This window comes from Aythya ferina, assembly GCF_964211825.1.
Source record: "Aythya ferina genome assembly, chromosome: 2".
Lineage (NCBI taxonomy): Eukaryota > Metazoa > Chordata > Aves > Anseriformes > Anatidae > Aythya > Aythya ferina.
The window spans coordinates 138,535,400-138,551,908 of record NC_140297.1 but is presented as its reverse complement, the minus strand read 5'-3'; the positions used below and the strand labels follow the sequence as shown (position 1 = coordinate 138,551,908).

At 36.9% G+C, this 16,509-nt stretch overlaps 1 protein-coding gene across 9 annotated transcripts in view; it reads right to left on the bottom strand.

The window, feature by feature from the left end:
* The window catches only part of VPS13B (vacuolar protein sorting 13 homolog B), a 459,486-nt gene that overhangs the window by 354,656 nt on the left and 88,321 nt on the right, over positions 1-16,509 (bottom strand). For all 9 annotated transcript variants that reach the window (XM_084510475.1, XM_084510471.1, XM_084510472.1 and 6 more), the window contains one exon: positions 8,668-8,852. In XM_084510475.1, the coding sequence (XP_084366601.1) occupies positions 8,668-8,852 (185 nt within the window). The remainder of the gene's footprint in view (positions 1-8,667; positions 8,853-16,509) is intronic.

Below are 16,509 nucleotides of genomic sequence, written 5' to 3'. Positions count from 1 at the left end.
AAGATTAGACTATTAGTAGACATAAATTACTAATTCTTTGTGTTATATCACCTGTACACATCTTCATTTCCCTCTCAGACAATTCCACTGTATAAACTGACCTGAAATCCTGCAACGTAGGATTCTTTAATCTAAAGGGGAAAAGGGAAGATAATGATTTCTGAAATTTCCACAACTGTCAAATTACCACAGAGAGATGGTTTGAGATGGAAGTATTCGATACTGTACACTAACAGACTTACTAACCCAGATGGCAACGTGACTTGAGTTTGTGTGTATTGATAGCACTGAAGCTCAGGTTATATCTAATTGGTGTGAGAACGAGAACAGGAATCAATAGAAAGGGATGACAGCACTTCAGATATATGCACGTGAAGATCCACTAAAGCTGTAAACACCTCTATTTTTTTTGGTTTGCTTACTTGAACAACTTTGCCTTCCTCCAGAAAGAAAAAAAAAAGGGTTGCTACCAAGACATAAACAAAATGGTGTATGTTCCATTCTCAGATTACACTAGGATTTTGTACCACTTCTACAAAGAACTCCCATTTAGCACCACTATAATTGTAAAAATGACAGTAATAAATAGAAATAGAGACAAAAAAAGACCATTTATTTTTTCTATATGAGTAAGATACTAGGAGCACCACCACTGCATTTTAGCAGTAGTTTAGATCATCAGTTATGGTTTTCCTTTAATATTAAAAAGGTGAAAAGCAACAATAATACATTTGACAGATAAAATGGGAGATTTTAGTCATTGCTGCTCCAAGTTACTTTCCAATAGTCCCACGGACATGTTTGCTATCAACTGAAGAAAATAATTACATATTTTTTACAAATTACTAGTTCTGTAGAAAAATGGGTCTCTCCATGCCACGTGACCCTTTACCAACATTTCTTCACCTGCAGGATGGAATGGTTTTTTATTTTCTGGTTACTAATAATCACTGATCATTCACTGAAGTAACTGGCACTGCTACTAATATGGCCAGATCTGAAGATTCAACTAAAAATTAGCCAATATGCTATCACTGTGTTATTAAAAAATACGTGACTGTAATTTCTTCATCAGTCCACTTAGAAAAAAAAAAAACTTCCCAAGGTCCCTTCTAATCAGAATTTTCTGATGATCTTTTTTTCTTTTTTTTTTTTTTTTTTTTTTTGCCAGGGACAAAGTTTCCTTTTGCTCTTCAGAGAAGCAGTGCTCATCATTACAACTTGCAGCATGAGTAGGGGCAATACTTCTGTTACAGAACCTCTCCGTATATGCACCTTCTTAAAACACAAGCAGCAAAAAATACCACCATGGCATTCTCATTTGTGCTTCATACTTACAGTAGCAGTCACTGGTGGCTTCCTGGCTGACACTAACCTTGACACCAACTTCTCTGGAACTTCTCTCCCGCTAGAAAACAATCTTTCCTCCTGTCAACTCTGAAGCTTTTGCGTGTCTGCTTCGAGCTCTTCTCAGGAATTTTCCGCTTGCTATTATGCAGCAGATTCAAGAGCTGTTATGTTCTTCCCATCCTCCTTGTAATGCATTGTATTCCCATATCTTAGTCTCAGCATGCTCAATTGCTCTTAGAAGAGAAACCACCTCCGTGTAGTTTTTCACCTGACATAGTCCATGGCAGCTAGAACAAGGCAAAAAGGCAGCCTACCTCCCTGCTGTCCAAACACACCTTTCTTAACAGGACATGAAATAACATAAAGCTAACAGCTGAGCAAACAAAACAGGTGCCCTCTGTTACTGCTTCAATTGCTATTTGTGCAAATAAACTACAGACTCCAGAGGAAGGGCACTATTTATAGCTCTAGGCTTAGGTGTCTTGTTTTTGGTAGCCCACCAACATACCCAACAAGAGTTTGCTGTTAATTTCAACAAACGTACATGCTGAACAGAGTTCTCCTGTGATTTTGAAAGATAATTCAACCAAAGAACCTTATGTATATGCATAGATTTCATGTATGTATGTATTCCTTTCACAATCCATTGGCTTTTTTTTCCTCGGCTGTGCTATTGACGCTATGTATATGTTCACTTTCACCAAAATAGACATTTTAAAAGTCTCTAATGGATTTTTACATACATCTGATTCCTCAATATGACATTACAGATTTGAGTTAAGCTTTTATGAATGCCTCGACTAAGCATACATGTATGACCATCCTTTCATCAGAATACCATGATTTTTCCATTTCAAAGCTTACTTGTATACATAAATCACAGCAGAAAAGATGAAAAGGTAATTATAATTACAGGTTTAACATGTTTACTTTGTATGTTAGCTCCTTAGTTCAGGCCACTGAATGATCCAATAGGATCATTGCTTCAAGGAGGGAATTTATTAAGAAGATACTTAACAAGCTAAACACCACTGATTAGACATGGAAGTGGTAAAACGCCCACCTACTCCATGCTCAGTTAAATCACTTCAGACTTAGGAATATCACTGAAAATGTCTATAATAAGATGAAAGAAAAGATTACAGAAAACTACGTCGCATTCAACTATTAAAGATAAAGAATTGCGCTTAGGATGGTTATCCACACCCTATACTGATCTGAAATTAGAGCTGATAATCTACCACACGTTCACAGAAATGTACAACGTATGAAACTACTGCTATTTACACGCTGCAGGTAGATGCCTGAGTGAAGGATAAGGACACGTGGGTACAATCACCGTGCAAGACAGTAAACTGTTTATACGATGCACATTTTGTACAGCTGTGTCCTGTCACTCCCAAGGAATTACTGAAGAGAATGCACCCTTACACTTTGATTTTAACCAGAAAGGTTAAGTCATAGTCCTCAAAATGAATGCCAAAACTGGCCACATTGTGTGGAACAAACACAGATTAAATGCCAATATGTTGCAAGGAAGCAATTAGAGCTTAACAACTTACATTACCACTAACCGTAGAAATTCTAGGCTTTTGCTGGGTTTTGTGTTTTGGGGTTTGGTGGCATGGGAGAGGGGTAAGAGGAAAAAAGTAGTTTTAAAACCAGGGATATTAGAAAAGCAAGTCACTTATTTCAGTCTTTTTCCTAAGTGGTTAAAAGAACTATGCAGCAGCTCCACAACCCTTTTTTATATGTACACCTGGGAAGAATACTGAATCCTGTTACTTTCCTCAGTGTTACCCTGATGTGGTTTTAGACCAGATGTTTAAATGTTACAGTATGTACATTTTCTTCTCTTCTTCCAAGGCAAAAGCAAAATAAGAGGAATATTTGACTTCACTCCACAAGAGACCTATTTAATAGTTTGGCGGTTATGTAAGTAAAGGTAGCTTGGCTAAGTCAATGTTGACGACATACAGAACGACATGATCCTAATGAGTTGGAAAATATTGGCTCTCATGAGATTCAACCAGATGCTACTGCGCTGAGAAAGCTACTGTATTATTGAATTTCATTTTTATGAGGTAAAATTTATTATTCAACCATTAAGGTATCCCACATGAAATCTTGCATAAAATAGTTTTACAGTTACTTTCTGGAAAGTAGATTTTATTTTAACTTTAAGACATCATTTACATGAGGGATTCAAATGCCTATTTGATCACCTTCAATAGAGAAATGTAAGGTCTGCAAGCAATTTTCCTAAAAATACCAGATTAATGGAACCGAACTGTCAACAAAATAATGAACTACCTGAACAGGACAAGGAAAAAGTGGTAGCAAGTTCCAGTTTTCCAGAGTAAACTAAAGCCATGTGTGACTGTGTATATGTTTTCTTGGCAGGCTGAAATGCTTAGAAACTGAGTGCTTCAGGTACCTACTAACAAATAATGAGAAAATACACAATAAAATTACTCCATAGGATTATTCATGCTCAACTTCTAAAATATATTGTAACAGTATTTTTCAAAAAAATTCAGTACAATAGTTTTTGGAAAAAAAATTGTAAAAGTGTTATTAGCATCATCAATACATCTACTCATAAAAACGTAGAAAGCACAATGTGTATCTGATTCATGTTTCTTTCCGCATGTATAGGAATTGAAATGCAAAATAGGGATGTTTCTCAAGCATGTGCAAGCATAAGAACTAAAATGCCAATACACTATTGTGTTTATATACATCAAGTGTTATAAAAATAACTTGGGAAAACAAAAAATAAATCTCTGAAGAGCTATGTGTGGGCTGACGACTAAAATCCACTGAATAGTTACCAATACCTATAGATTTCAAACCATTTGTAATCAAAAATCTGTTTTTTGCTGAATTATTTTCAAGGTAAGTAAGGCACAACATTTAAACAAAGAGGAGCATTACAGTAATCTTTAACATAAAAACCACATACCCTTCTTGAAATACTCGTATTTAGCTGTTCTCCACACATTCTGAGCTCAGCCAGGCAGTGACAGTACAGCATGTATCTTTTTATTGGTAGTTTTAACATAACATACATTACTAACGTCTGGTCAACACAAATTTTTAGTATCACAGTCACCTCATTCTTAAATTCTGTAAGAAACCAAAACACACACGATTTGCTTTTGAGATTTCAAAACTTATTCTTTCAGCCACCTTTCCTTTGGATGAGTTAATCAAAAAAAACCTCAGACTATCTGATGGAGGCAGCAAGTCTACTAACCAACAACTGCAAAATACTTCAGGAAAATGTCTTTCTCCTGGTAGACAAAAGGCTTTGGAGAACAGAGTGAGATTGAAAGGTGGGGGAGATAAGAGCGTTAATCTTTGAGACATTTTCTCCTCCTGGTATTTCTTGAACCTACTCATAATAAGAGTTTATACAAGAAACACCTTGGGAGTTTGTTCTGAACCACTACATCACCTTTGGCCTAAACTAGTTTGAAGGAAGTTTTGGAGCAGAAAATATCTCTGAAGCTACCTAGGACTGAATCCCAGACACTAGGTATAAGTTCTCCTATGTTTCCGGGAATACACAGTGCAGAGCTCCCTTTTTGAACCTCAGCTCTGAGGCCCTGTCCTGGTTTCAGTTAGAACAGAATTTTCTTCCTAGTAGCTGGTGGAATGCTGTGTTTTGGCTTGGGATTAGAAAAGTGCTGATAACACCCCGATGTTTTAATTGTTGCAGAGCAGTGCTTACACCAAGCCAAGGACATCTCAGCCTTTTGCTCTGTCCTGCCAACAGGCAGGCTGGGGGTGCAGTAAGAGCTGGGAGGGGACAGACCCAGGACAGGTGACCCAAACTAGCCAAAGGGGTATTCCATACCATCTGACGTCATGCTAAACAATATATAGGGGTGGCTAGCCGGGGGAGGGGGCCGGACTGCTCGGGGTTAGGCTGGGCATCAGTCAGCGGGTGGTGAGCAATTGCATTGTGCATCACTTGTTTGTACATATTATTATTACTTTCTTATTATCACCATTGTATTATTATTATTATTATTGTTATTATTATTTTTGCTACTATTATTTTCCTGTCTTATTAAACTGTCTCTATCTCAACTCACAGGCTTCACTTTCCGTTTCTCTCCCCTGTCCCAGAGAGGGAGGGGGAGGGTGAGCGAACGGCTGCGTGGTGTTTAGCTGCCGGCTGGGTTAAACCACGACAGGCCCCCAGCACAAGGACATGGACCTACTAGAATGAGTCCAGAGGAGGGCCAAAAAGATGCTCAGAGGGCTGGAGCCCCTCTCCTGTGAAGACAGGCTGAGGGAGCTGGGGTTGCTCAGCCTGGAGAGATCTCACTACAGCCTTCCAGTACCTAAAGGGGACCTACAGGAAAGCTGGGGAAGGACTCTGGCAGTGAGTGTAGTGATAGGACAAGGGGAAATGGCTTTAAACTAAAAAAAGGACAGCAATCAGATGATCTTTAAGGTCCCTTCCAACCCAAACCATTCTATGATATGATGGCAATACTGGTTGGACCTGGAGCTTTCAGAATGAACAAGCCAAGAGTAAGGGCAAAAAGGTAGTCATCAGTCATTTCATAGTCTTGGATTCACAACTTGAATTCTTTACTTAGTGAGAACAAGAAATACATCAGTATACAATTTATCAGGTCAACCACTAAGCCATAAGCAAGATCAAAACAAGTACATGTATAATATACTGTCCATTTGCTTTATTTTAAGTACTTAGAATTCGTGCTCCAGATTTCTGTTCTGCAAACACATTTGTTAGTGTGGCTGTATTACTGTCCATTGAACTGAAGGAATGAAACATTAGGTAAGGAAACAGCAGAACTGTGCAAACTGTAGGAACATCTAAGCAATCAAATTTCACATTTGTATTTTCACATTTCTCTGGAGCAGATTTTAAACCTACTACCTTCAGAAGTAGTGGTACTTGAAAATAAAACCTCACCAACTCATCCTTAGGTGACCACAAAGAAACAAGGAATAATAATAAGACTTCGGGGAAAGTAGAAAAAAATAAACACTTCTTACTAGGACTTATTAACAGTTACTCCAAGAGTTCCACAACTGAAAATATTGCAGTTATCTTGCATTAGAAAAACAGATTTAACTCAAGAAGAAAAAAAAAAAAGAACAACTGAAACAGAAAAGCAGGACTGAGAAAGATTTCTAATGGTAGTCTCACCTACCATTCTGCCTCAAGTCATGATTTACTATTTCTGAGTCATTCTTCTAGCACATTCACAAAAGCAGGTAATGATAGAGATGCCAAAAGATCTCAGCTATTTTTGTTACATGTTTAGTCACAATACCGGGTCTGAATTATCCTAGCCTGCGAAGAAATATAAATTAAAAATACATGATCTTCTTGGGGATGACCTTATGCACTTGAAGAGCGGTCCCCCCAGTAAGCTGGTCAAAATCTGTTACTATGAGTGTTTAGCAGTGAAAGGTTCCAACAATAAATCTGATCAGTTGATGGTATGATTTCCATAAGCAAATATCAGAACAATCAAGTATATTTGTCACGTGTCTGTGATCCTCAATACACATCTGACTAGTGGCCAGATACTGGCCAAAATAAGTGACTAGGCTAGACGATGCAACACCCAACTTCTTGTGGGTTTGGGAAACCCCATAATGAACTAGAGGACACCAGTCCATATGCTGTTTGCCTCCATGAAACAAAACAGAACGTATACATTAGCATTACAGTCTTTTTGACTTTAGTCTTCTTTTCAACCTCATAATTAAAAATTAAGATTTTCTTCATAGTTTTCAGTTTTGGAGTTACTTTTCTTTAAAAAAAAAAAAAAAATAATAAAGAAAAGGACAATGCTGGGACACATTTCAATATCAAATGTATAACCTTATTTTAAAAGCTTATTTCAAGTCTTGACAGTATCAGAAACAATTCCAAAAGGCAGAATATCATTTTAAGAAACAAACTGTCCCAACAGACAGCAAAACGACCTATCTAAAAATCAAACATCTTTTGTTAAGAAGCTATAAACTTTAAAATTCTTATCTGGGAATTTCCTCCCAATTCTGAGAGTCTCCATTCTGTTCAGCCCTGAACAAACAAGGAATTCAATGCTACTTAATGCCTACCTGCAGCTTCTAATTGAGCCACTCTCCTGGAAGGTCAGAGACAAAATCAGAAGGATTTCTCTAGAATCTCTAGAAAGCTTGGCACACTTTTACTCCTTTCACTGGTTTACACCCCTTTTTTGCCCTCCAGAGTGGCATAATACGACAATAATATCTAGATGTAAGAGCCCTGCCCAGCTTCAAAATATGAAACCCTTTATTAGCATTTTCCTGGTTCATTTCATAAATCCTTTACTGATAGTACTATTAAATAATCTTGGATTAAATCCCATAAACAATATTTAAATTAATAATCTACACTAATGAAATAGCTTTGTATACTGAACACAGAAAACAAGAAAAGCAAATTTGATTTGTTTCCTAACTTTAGGCAAAACAAACACATTTGTTCATTCATTCTCAAGCGAGAAGAGGGAAGAAGAATGTGCCAGCATTCAATACAGTGAACAAGTACTCATCCATACTACAGTGACCATAGCCATAAAAATATTGGATGTAGTCAATTGAAGTAGTCTTAACTTATTTATGAGGTAGCCAATCAACATCAAGATTCAGAAGAGTAAAGCATTCAGATCATGCATGTTGGTAACAACCTCAGCATTTTATCAATATTCTGGCTAAATAAATCCTTAATTTCTTCCTAAAATTCCTAGATGTTTTGCTAAAGCATGACAGGTACCCAGCTTCATTATTTACGTTATCACATCTGAGACCTGCTATCTTCAGCAGTTTCACAACAGAAACATTTATTTATGAAACTAGATGAGAAACATATGCAGCCCTTTAAAAAAAAATCAACCTCTGTATGCCACTGATTAATAAAGCCCTTAATAATCCGGTATTTATTTCATCCAACAGCTTTACCTCTGAATGATCTTAAGTTACAACATGACACCATATAAGGTAGCACGGGTGGATGTTTCAGATGAGCGAAGTATGGAAAAATTATCCTGTATGGGAAAATTAAATGCATCCAGAATTTGGTGCCAAGGAGCGAAGCTTGGTGGCTTAGCTTACATCCTGGTTTCTAAGCATAAGCTATAAATACCCATATACACACAAAAAACATTTTGTCTGTTAACTACTCTACGTAAAAACCTGGATTTAAAGTATATAGTTGTATGCACATTCACTAGCACTGCACTGTAGCACAGTAAGAGTATTAATCTAACATAACCAAAAACATCACAAATTTACCTGAATACTGGAAAACCTCATTCAGTAAAGCTTCGTTTACCACCACAGAACTGACACTTCCAACAGGATGACACCAGCTCTGATAAATAGTTTGGAGCAGAAGGGTTTGGGCTCTAGTTGCTTGAACTGTCAAATTCGGAAGCTCAAATATGCATTCTGTTAGTGGGACGTGAGCTCGCTTGTTCCTGTTTCAAAACATTAAGAAAAAAAAAAAGAGAAATCATTGCTTTGGTGAATAACAATTCAAGAAACAAGTCATAGAATAGCAGACTGCCAGCATTTAGCCTGTAAGGACGGAGCTGTGTGCCTGTTAAAATTTCTTCTCATAAGAGTTGATTCTACTTATATTGAAATTCACCCTATGTAGGAATTGTGTTACATTCTTCAACTTTACATCCTCCTGTAAAATAGGAGAGAATATCAAATGTTTTTTAACTAATTATCTCTTGGTTTTAACACATATAAATAAAAGCAAGTCACCAAAATAAAAGTGACACACAAAGTTGTGCAATTACTAAAAACAGAGAATAAATCTGTTCAATTATTTTTTTTCCCTGAAAATATTTTAAAGCTTACTGTGAATCGGTAAACAAAATGAAATATAACTAGTGATCCAAAAACCCATATAGGCAATATCCATACAACTAAATACAATTCCAAAAAAAAAAAAAAAAAAAAAAAAAAAAAAAAAAAAAGAGTTCTGTATGCTCATTAAGAGATTCCAAATAGGTACTAATGTTTTCCAATGCTTTACAACCTGGTGGGAAGTTGGGGATATTGGATATTGGGGTGACAGGGCAAGGTGCAGGGCATTCTGTTTGGAAATAAATTCTTCTACATCTAGTCCAGTATCTACAAGAGGGCTCTACAACAACTATCAAAAAGTCACTAAATTCCTTTCTCTTCCTAATATATCTATTATATATTATACTAGTAATATAGTAGTACCTAAAATTAAGCAATAGATTGACTTGCTACATTCAACAAAAACCACAGCAGTTTTTCATTTCCACTCTGGAGCGTTTTCTTGCAGCATATTTACAACATTATCATCTTTGACCTAATCACCTCCTGCTCCATCACTGAGATGTACTCTGTGTTCCAGCAGAATTTTCCCCAGTGTCCCCAGCATATAACCCCTTGCACACAGATAAGTTCGTCTACATAACTGCATTATAGGACAGACCCTTTAAATATACTGGGTGTACTTTTTAGAACCCTTTGTAGTATATTAGATTTAATTTAAGGTACTTGAGCATCTCTTATATGAGGAGAGGCTGAGAGCTGGGACTGCTCAGCCTGGAGAAGAGGAGGCCCAGGGGATCTCATCACTGTCTGTACATCCCTGAGGGGAGGGAGCAGGGAGGACAGAGCCAGGCTGTGTGCAGTGGTGCCCAGAGCCAGGACAGGAGGCCCTGGGCACAAACTTCTCCAAGAAAGCTGTGAAGGAAAAAAACACACCACCACTTCTCAGATTCATCACCATCATCATCTAGATGAAGAAGTAGAATAGCAGAGTACCTTCCTTGCTAACACTTCTGGCCCAGAAGCTACAAATATCTGCACGATGAATGAAAAATGGCTTGTAAACCAGCACTGTAAACATCAGAAGGTTTGTATCAACTACCATATTGACACAGTGGTACAGCCACAGGTAACATCATCACTCTAAATCTGGGCTTGCACAAACAAGCATTCACCTTAAGTCACAGGCAGATCTCCTTCAATTCCTTTTGAACACCAGCAAAGAGCCAACTGAAAATCTTTTTTTTTATCTCAAACAAGAGGAATTAATCTCATCAAGCTTTACACACCTATAGTATAAATAAACATCCATCTAAGATGGCTGTCTAGACTTAAGGTAAAAGGAAAGAAAACACAAGAAAGGACTTACAGGCAACACAGATCTAATTATTCCAGACCTGAGGATTATATGAATTGCACTCTGCTGGTCACTAAATCTCCCTTTGTAGGGAGTGGGAAGAAAATAATTATCTTAGCTGTATATGTCTGCAGCACAGATCAAAGTTTGACAGATGAAGCCCATCTGCAACAGCTAATTCCGTTGTGCCATGCTAAAAACAAAGGAAGAAATGAAAAGCTGATTCGTATGACAGAAGACACCTATGAAAGACTCTCAGAAAATGGATGCAACTACAGACAGAAGACCCCCCCCCAAAAAAAAAAAAAAAAAAAAAGCATTTTGTAGCCTTCTGTAAAAGTAATCAGCATCTGTTAGACCGAGGTTATTCAGCCTTGTAAAGCCTGGAATCATGGTAGTCCATCTCAAAAACATTGAGAGGAAAGGGAAGAAAAAAAACACAGCAGTAGAACTGCCTCTGAGGTGTGACTCATTTGGAGCTAACGATAATTGTGCTGTCAGCTTTGTCAGCTTTTCAAATTAAGCAGAAAAGGTGTGCACAAGTAATGGAGTGCATGCAGAAAGGAGTACACAAAGTGACTCTACTTGGGATAATCCTTCCCTGCAGAACAAAATGCTACATACCCAATAAATAAAAAATGATTTTAAAACTCAAGATTATACAAGTAAAATTATTAACTCTGGTGTAGTCCTACTCTTACATAGCATTCTTACGTAGAAATCCTGAAAATGAGATATGCATGTTAGTAAAGCTTTTTACAGATATATCAAAAGAAATGTAATGTGTTGTGACATCAATCTGAACGCTTCCTAGCATTGCTTTTATCAAGCCATTTACTGTGATTTCCTACTATTTACCTCATTGCAGAGGTGTACTGTAACTTCTTTTCCTTTTTGTCATTAATAAGTAATATTTTCTACCTTTTCTCTACATTTCTGTACATCATTAAATAGGATTAAAATTAAATATGTCAGAAAAAGATTTCAAAAGACAGGCTCCCTACTGTAAAATTTAGAATGAAGAAAAAAATAAAAACTTTCAACAATATTCAGGACAATCACAGCTACACAATTATTCCATTAAAGTAACACATTTGTATTAACAAACTCATGCACTATAGAAAGTCCTGTGAAGAGCTGTCACAACAGTAGCATACAATGCAGCAGTGGAAAAGATTTTGCTTTAAAAGTTGGGCTATTCATTTAATACATATTACAGCTACTGTACTGAACTACGTGAAACTTAGAAGTTTCCCATAAAATATCCCCTTATGGGTAATATCAGCCTATGAAATATTTTCTTTGAAATAATATGCAAATTCTAAGCATATTGTATTTTAACAATCCCAGAGGAATACACTGGACTGTTCTTTTTCAGATGACTTTATAGGATAGGAAGCTGAAGAAAATAAATCCTTTTTTTACAGAAAAAAATCAAGTCCATAAAGGTGTGGGGAGGGGGGTAGGTATTGTACCATGTGTGCAGCAAATGTTGCTTAAGGAAATTTTAACTAGAGCTGGCTAGTGATGAAAGTGCATTTATAATTCAGGATTTATTATAATAGTTTTGAAACACAAATAATGCATTTAAAAGAACTTAAAATACAAGCTTGCTACCAAACTGCACCTGTTAATACAGAAAATCGCTCATTAATACGGTACTGAGCTAAATTTAACCATATTTTATGGCCCAAGAGATATATTCAAGCAATAAATGAAAATAGTTATTTATATTTTTTTCAGTAAACCAAGTCAGATCTACGTTTTGGTCCTGTATCATTAAATATGTATTAAGCAACTGAATGTGACTTCATATCAAAACTCATCACCACCTTAAAACAGTTGTGACCCAGTTGGATTCTAAAACCACCCCTTCAACTGCACTGTAAAATTGTAACAACAATACAAATAATTATTTCTCAAACCCTTGCACTCAAGAGTTAAGATGCAGTCCTGAACATATGTTCATTTAACCGAACAGGTTAAAAAACTACCAATTCAAACACTCTTCTCTAGGGGAAAATAAATCCTAATGTAACTAGCGGGATAGACTACTCATTAAAGCTCAGCTTGGACAAATTCCAGAATAAATTTAAGGAAATATGAACAAGCAAGTCTTGCTGTGTAGTGGCATGGAGTGAAAATGAATCTGTCCTAATTAAATGATTTCTAAATACACTTTGGTTGTACCCAGTTTGCTGACAAACTGTAATACAGACTTGCTGAAATCTTTGGATAAATCTGGCGTACCATTAAAGAAAATAGTTTTCTTCGCTATTTTTGAATGAAAACATGAATTGGTCCTTATTATACACCACGCACAGGCACCAATATAACCAATCCACGTTAAGTTCACAGGCCTGCTATGAAATATTTTCAGTTTGTAGACTTCAGGAACAGCAACTCATTCTTTTAAAATCAACACCTCAGAATGATTGAAAGAATATAGCGGTGAACAGCTGGCTCCAGAGGTTTATATAGAGTCCCTAACTGCAAAGCTGGAACCTGCAAAATGTTTCCAAAAATTTAATTTTTGTTATTACTCATATCCTGTACAGTAAAAAACTATTAGTTCATTTTTTCCAAAATAACAAAGCCAGTAACCTGCTACTAGAACCCAGCAACTGTGCCTTAGAAGAACCTGAATGCAATTTAAATGCCTAAATAACTTCACCCAGCATTTGCACACCTTTCCTCCTCTGCGAACAGAATATGTATGCTGGCTTTATACTTGACAGGAACAAAGGTTTTACCTACACATATACACCAAATACGCATTCCTACTTAATCTGATCCTTTACATCAAGTTAAAAAAAAAAAAAAAGACCATTTTGATCCTTTCACTTCACATCATTTAAGTAGCTGCTATTAGGTAAGGCAAACAACAAATATCAAAACAGTGAAGGCAGCATGAATGTAGAAGAAGAAGAGAAAGGAATTTAACCACTACAGTTATGAATTATTTTTAATGCACAATTATGTCACTGTTATCATGTGTCATATCGCACAGCCACATACACTGCCACAGGCTTTAGTCTTTAAGACAGCAACACAGAGTTATTTGTGCTAGAGAACCAAGTCTTACTAACACAAAATTAATTAAACCTACTTTGGAACACTTAATTCCAGAAACATCTCCAAGACTTGTGCCTTTGAAAGCTCTTCTGCTCTTCTATAGATTTCACTAAAGGATGCCTGAACCCTTAAATCATTTCTTATGCAGGTGAGACAGCTGCAGCTATCTTTGTTCTCTTATTTGTATGAAATACTGCTAATCATACAATTTATTGCAAGGGAGACAACAATGAACTTGGAGATTTATCAACATTTTTCTTTTTTTATTTTTATTTTTTCTTTCCACAACTTTCAGATCTGGGTTTGGAAGGGAACAATACAATCATTTCTAAGATGACTACAGTACAGCTTTTCATTTGGTTAGCATCAGTTCTGGAACTGAAATTGTCAATGATGAAAAAATCTTTGTCAAGTGTTAATTTATACAAGAACTTCAGAAAAACAGATTTCCTTCAAACAACTGGGAAAATAAAACAAAACAGGAAAAGTCCTAAACAAGTTTTAATAGAAAAAGGGACTTGTTCAGCAAACTAAAAATAAATGATTACAAGAACAAAAATGATTATTAATATCAAATAAATATCTAAAAAAGAAGAAACCTTGCCAAAACAAATCCAAAGCAAAAAAATGCAAGAATCTGGACACGGATGTTAGGAACTGTAACCTTGGTTCACTTTTACATCATTTAGGTTGTTTTGTTACAACCAGACATTAAAAACGATGATCAATACATGAAAATAATACCACTGGTTTGTGAAGCAACCAGGAAGCAAGAAGCAGTGACCTCGGGGGGATGGTTGCTGTCACATCATCTACTGTGAGACACCAGGAGAAAACACTGAAGGCAGTAAGAAAAAACAAACACCTGGAGTGTGAGGACAGGAAATTCTTAGGTTTTCTAGGTTTGAATGCAGCCACACCAAGCATCAGATGAGTCTTTCTATCCACTGGAATAAAAGTTTGAGAGAGAAAGCAAGAAAGCAGTCTACCTCCACAAAGAGTTCAGTCATAGGCAACACGCCCCAAAATGCAACACATTTGAACTAAAACCCTCGTTTACATGGGAAACTTGTTGAACAAGAGAAAACCTAAAAAAGGGTTGGGTTTTCAGTCTTATTTATGGACATGTTATAAACGAAGGTGGCTGCTGAACCTGTAATGCAGGAACTCATTAAACCCGCAGCTGCATTACAAAACCGTATTTAGGAAGTTCAGACCAAATTCAGCTTCCTTGCTTTGCTCATCACTGGGACAGATATCAAGGATCTGCACTCTCACCGAATTGCAAGTGGAAGTCAGCCATTGTTATTTCCTCCTTTGAAAAAAACTGTTTTTCTAATCACTAGTTCGTATTCATCTCCACGTAGAATCATTCAATCGATGTACAAAAACTCTAAAATAATACAATTCCAAATTCTCTGCTCTTGGTAGATTACAATACAATTACTCGGCCTTATCTAGTCCTTAATATATATACGGTTTGCTTTACACATATCAACCACCAACTGAATCCTGTGCATGAAATTATATCTTTGAAGAGTTGTATCTTCACAACTCCCCAAGGTGTTCGGGGGAAGTCAGAAAACAAGGGATAAGAAACTTACCTCATAGAATGTGATTGATGACAAGTTGTTCTTTACTCACGTGTTAGATATCTATTCTTTATTTCTGCAAGAAGATCTGCCATTTATTACTTTTTGAGTCTAGAAATCTTATTTATTGTGGTTATTAATGGGGAAAAGGGAAGGGATATGACATTTAGCTGCATTATGTCCAAGTAGATGCAAATATAAGGACTAGGAGAAATTTGCCATTCATAACTATGAAAATTTGGCATTCATAACTATGGATAACTATGAAAAGATCAAATCATACTAAAAAAAATGAAAAAAAAAAAGGAAGTAGGGACTTCCTATACAGAACCACTGGCTTTATGAAGGTGGTACAGAAGGAATCAGACACTGAGTGCTTTCACATCTACTATTTGAGGTATGCCTGGTTTCTTTTGAGGAGCACTAGGCTGCTGGTAAGTGATAGTTTCCTGGGGAAGGTGCAGGGGATGGAAATCCACAGAAACTTGGAGACGCTGCAGCTGAACAACTGCAAATGACCAAGACCAACAAAACGACCAGAGGGAGCAAGGTAAAAGTAAAAATCGCTACTGCCCATAAATCTCCAAAGAGCCAAGATTTGTGTTTATAAAGAGAAAGTAAGAAGAGTGCATTGCTTTTTCTGTAACATTTGTAAATCAAGTATCATTGCTTTAGATACTGTAGTGTAATCCAATCTCAGCAGCCACAGGGGTGGAACAGCGCTCGGGGAGCTGCCGTCCCATAAAGTAGCCTACTTTACTATCCAGACACAAAGCCTCTCCCCCTCCCTTTTCCTCTCCTCCTTCCCCCTCCACACACTCCCAGAAGCAGCAGCAACAGCCTTTAAATCAATCCTCTAAAGCTGCCACACGGAGCCATTTGGTTGCCATTAGCAGGTAAAACAGGGAGCCAGGAGAGCTCAGAAACATGTTGGTGCTCACTGAGGAGAACTGCATTGACAGAGTCATCTGCAGGACACGAAGGCACAGAACAGGAGTGAGACACGAAAGCTGCTGCCGTCCGACACGGAGATCTCTGCTGAAATTGGCGTTATCAGGAGAGGAAGAGTCGTGACTGTGGCTGCCGTGAGAAGAGCTGTGACACCCATCTTCCTTTCATGCTGCCAGAATTAAAAGCATTAGCTCTCACCGAAAGCATCCCCTCCAGCCTGGGGGAAATTCACACAGTCAATTCAGCAGCTAATAACACAGTCACACAGTCATTTACAGCATATTTTTATAACACTAAATTACTATCAATACAAATAAGTAGTGTTTTTTGTTTTTGTTTTAA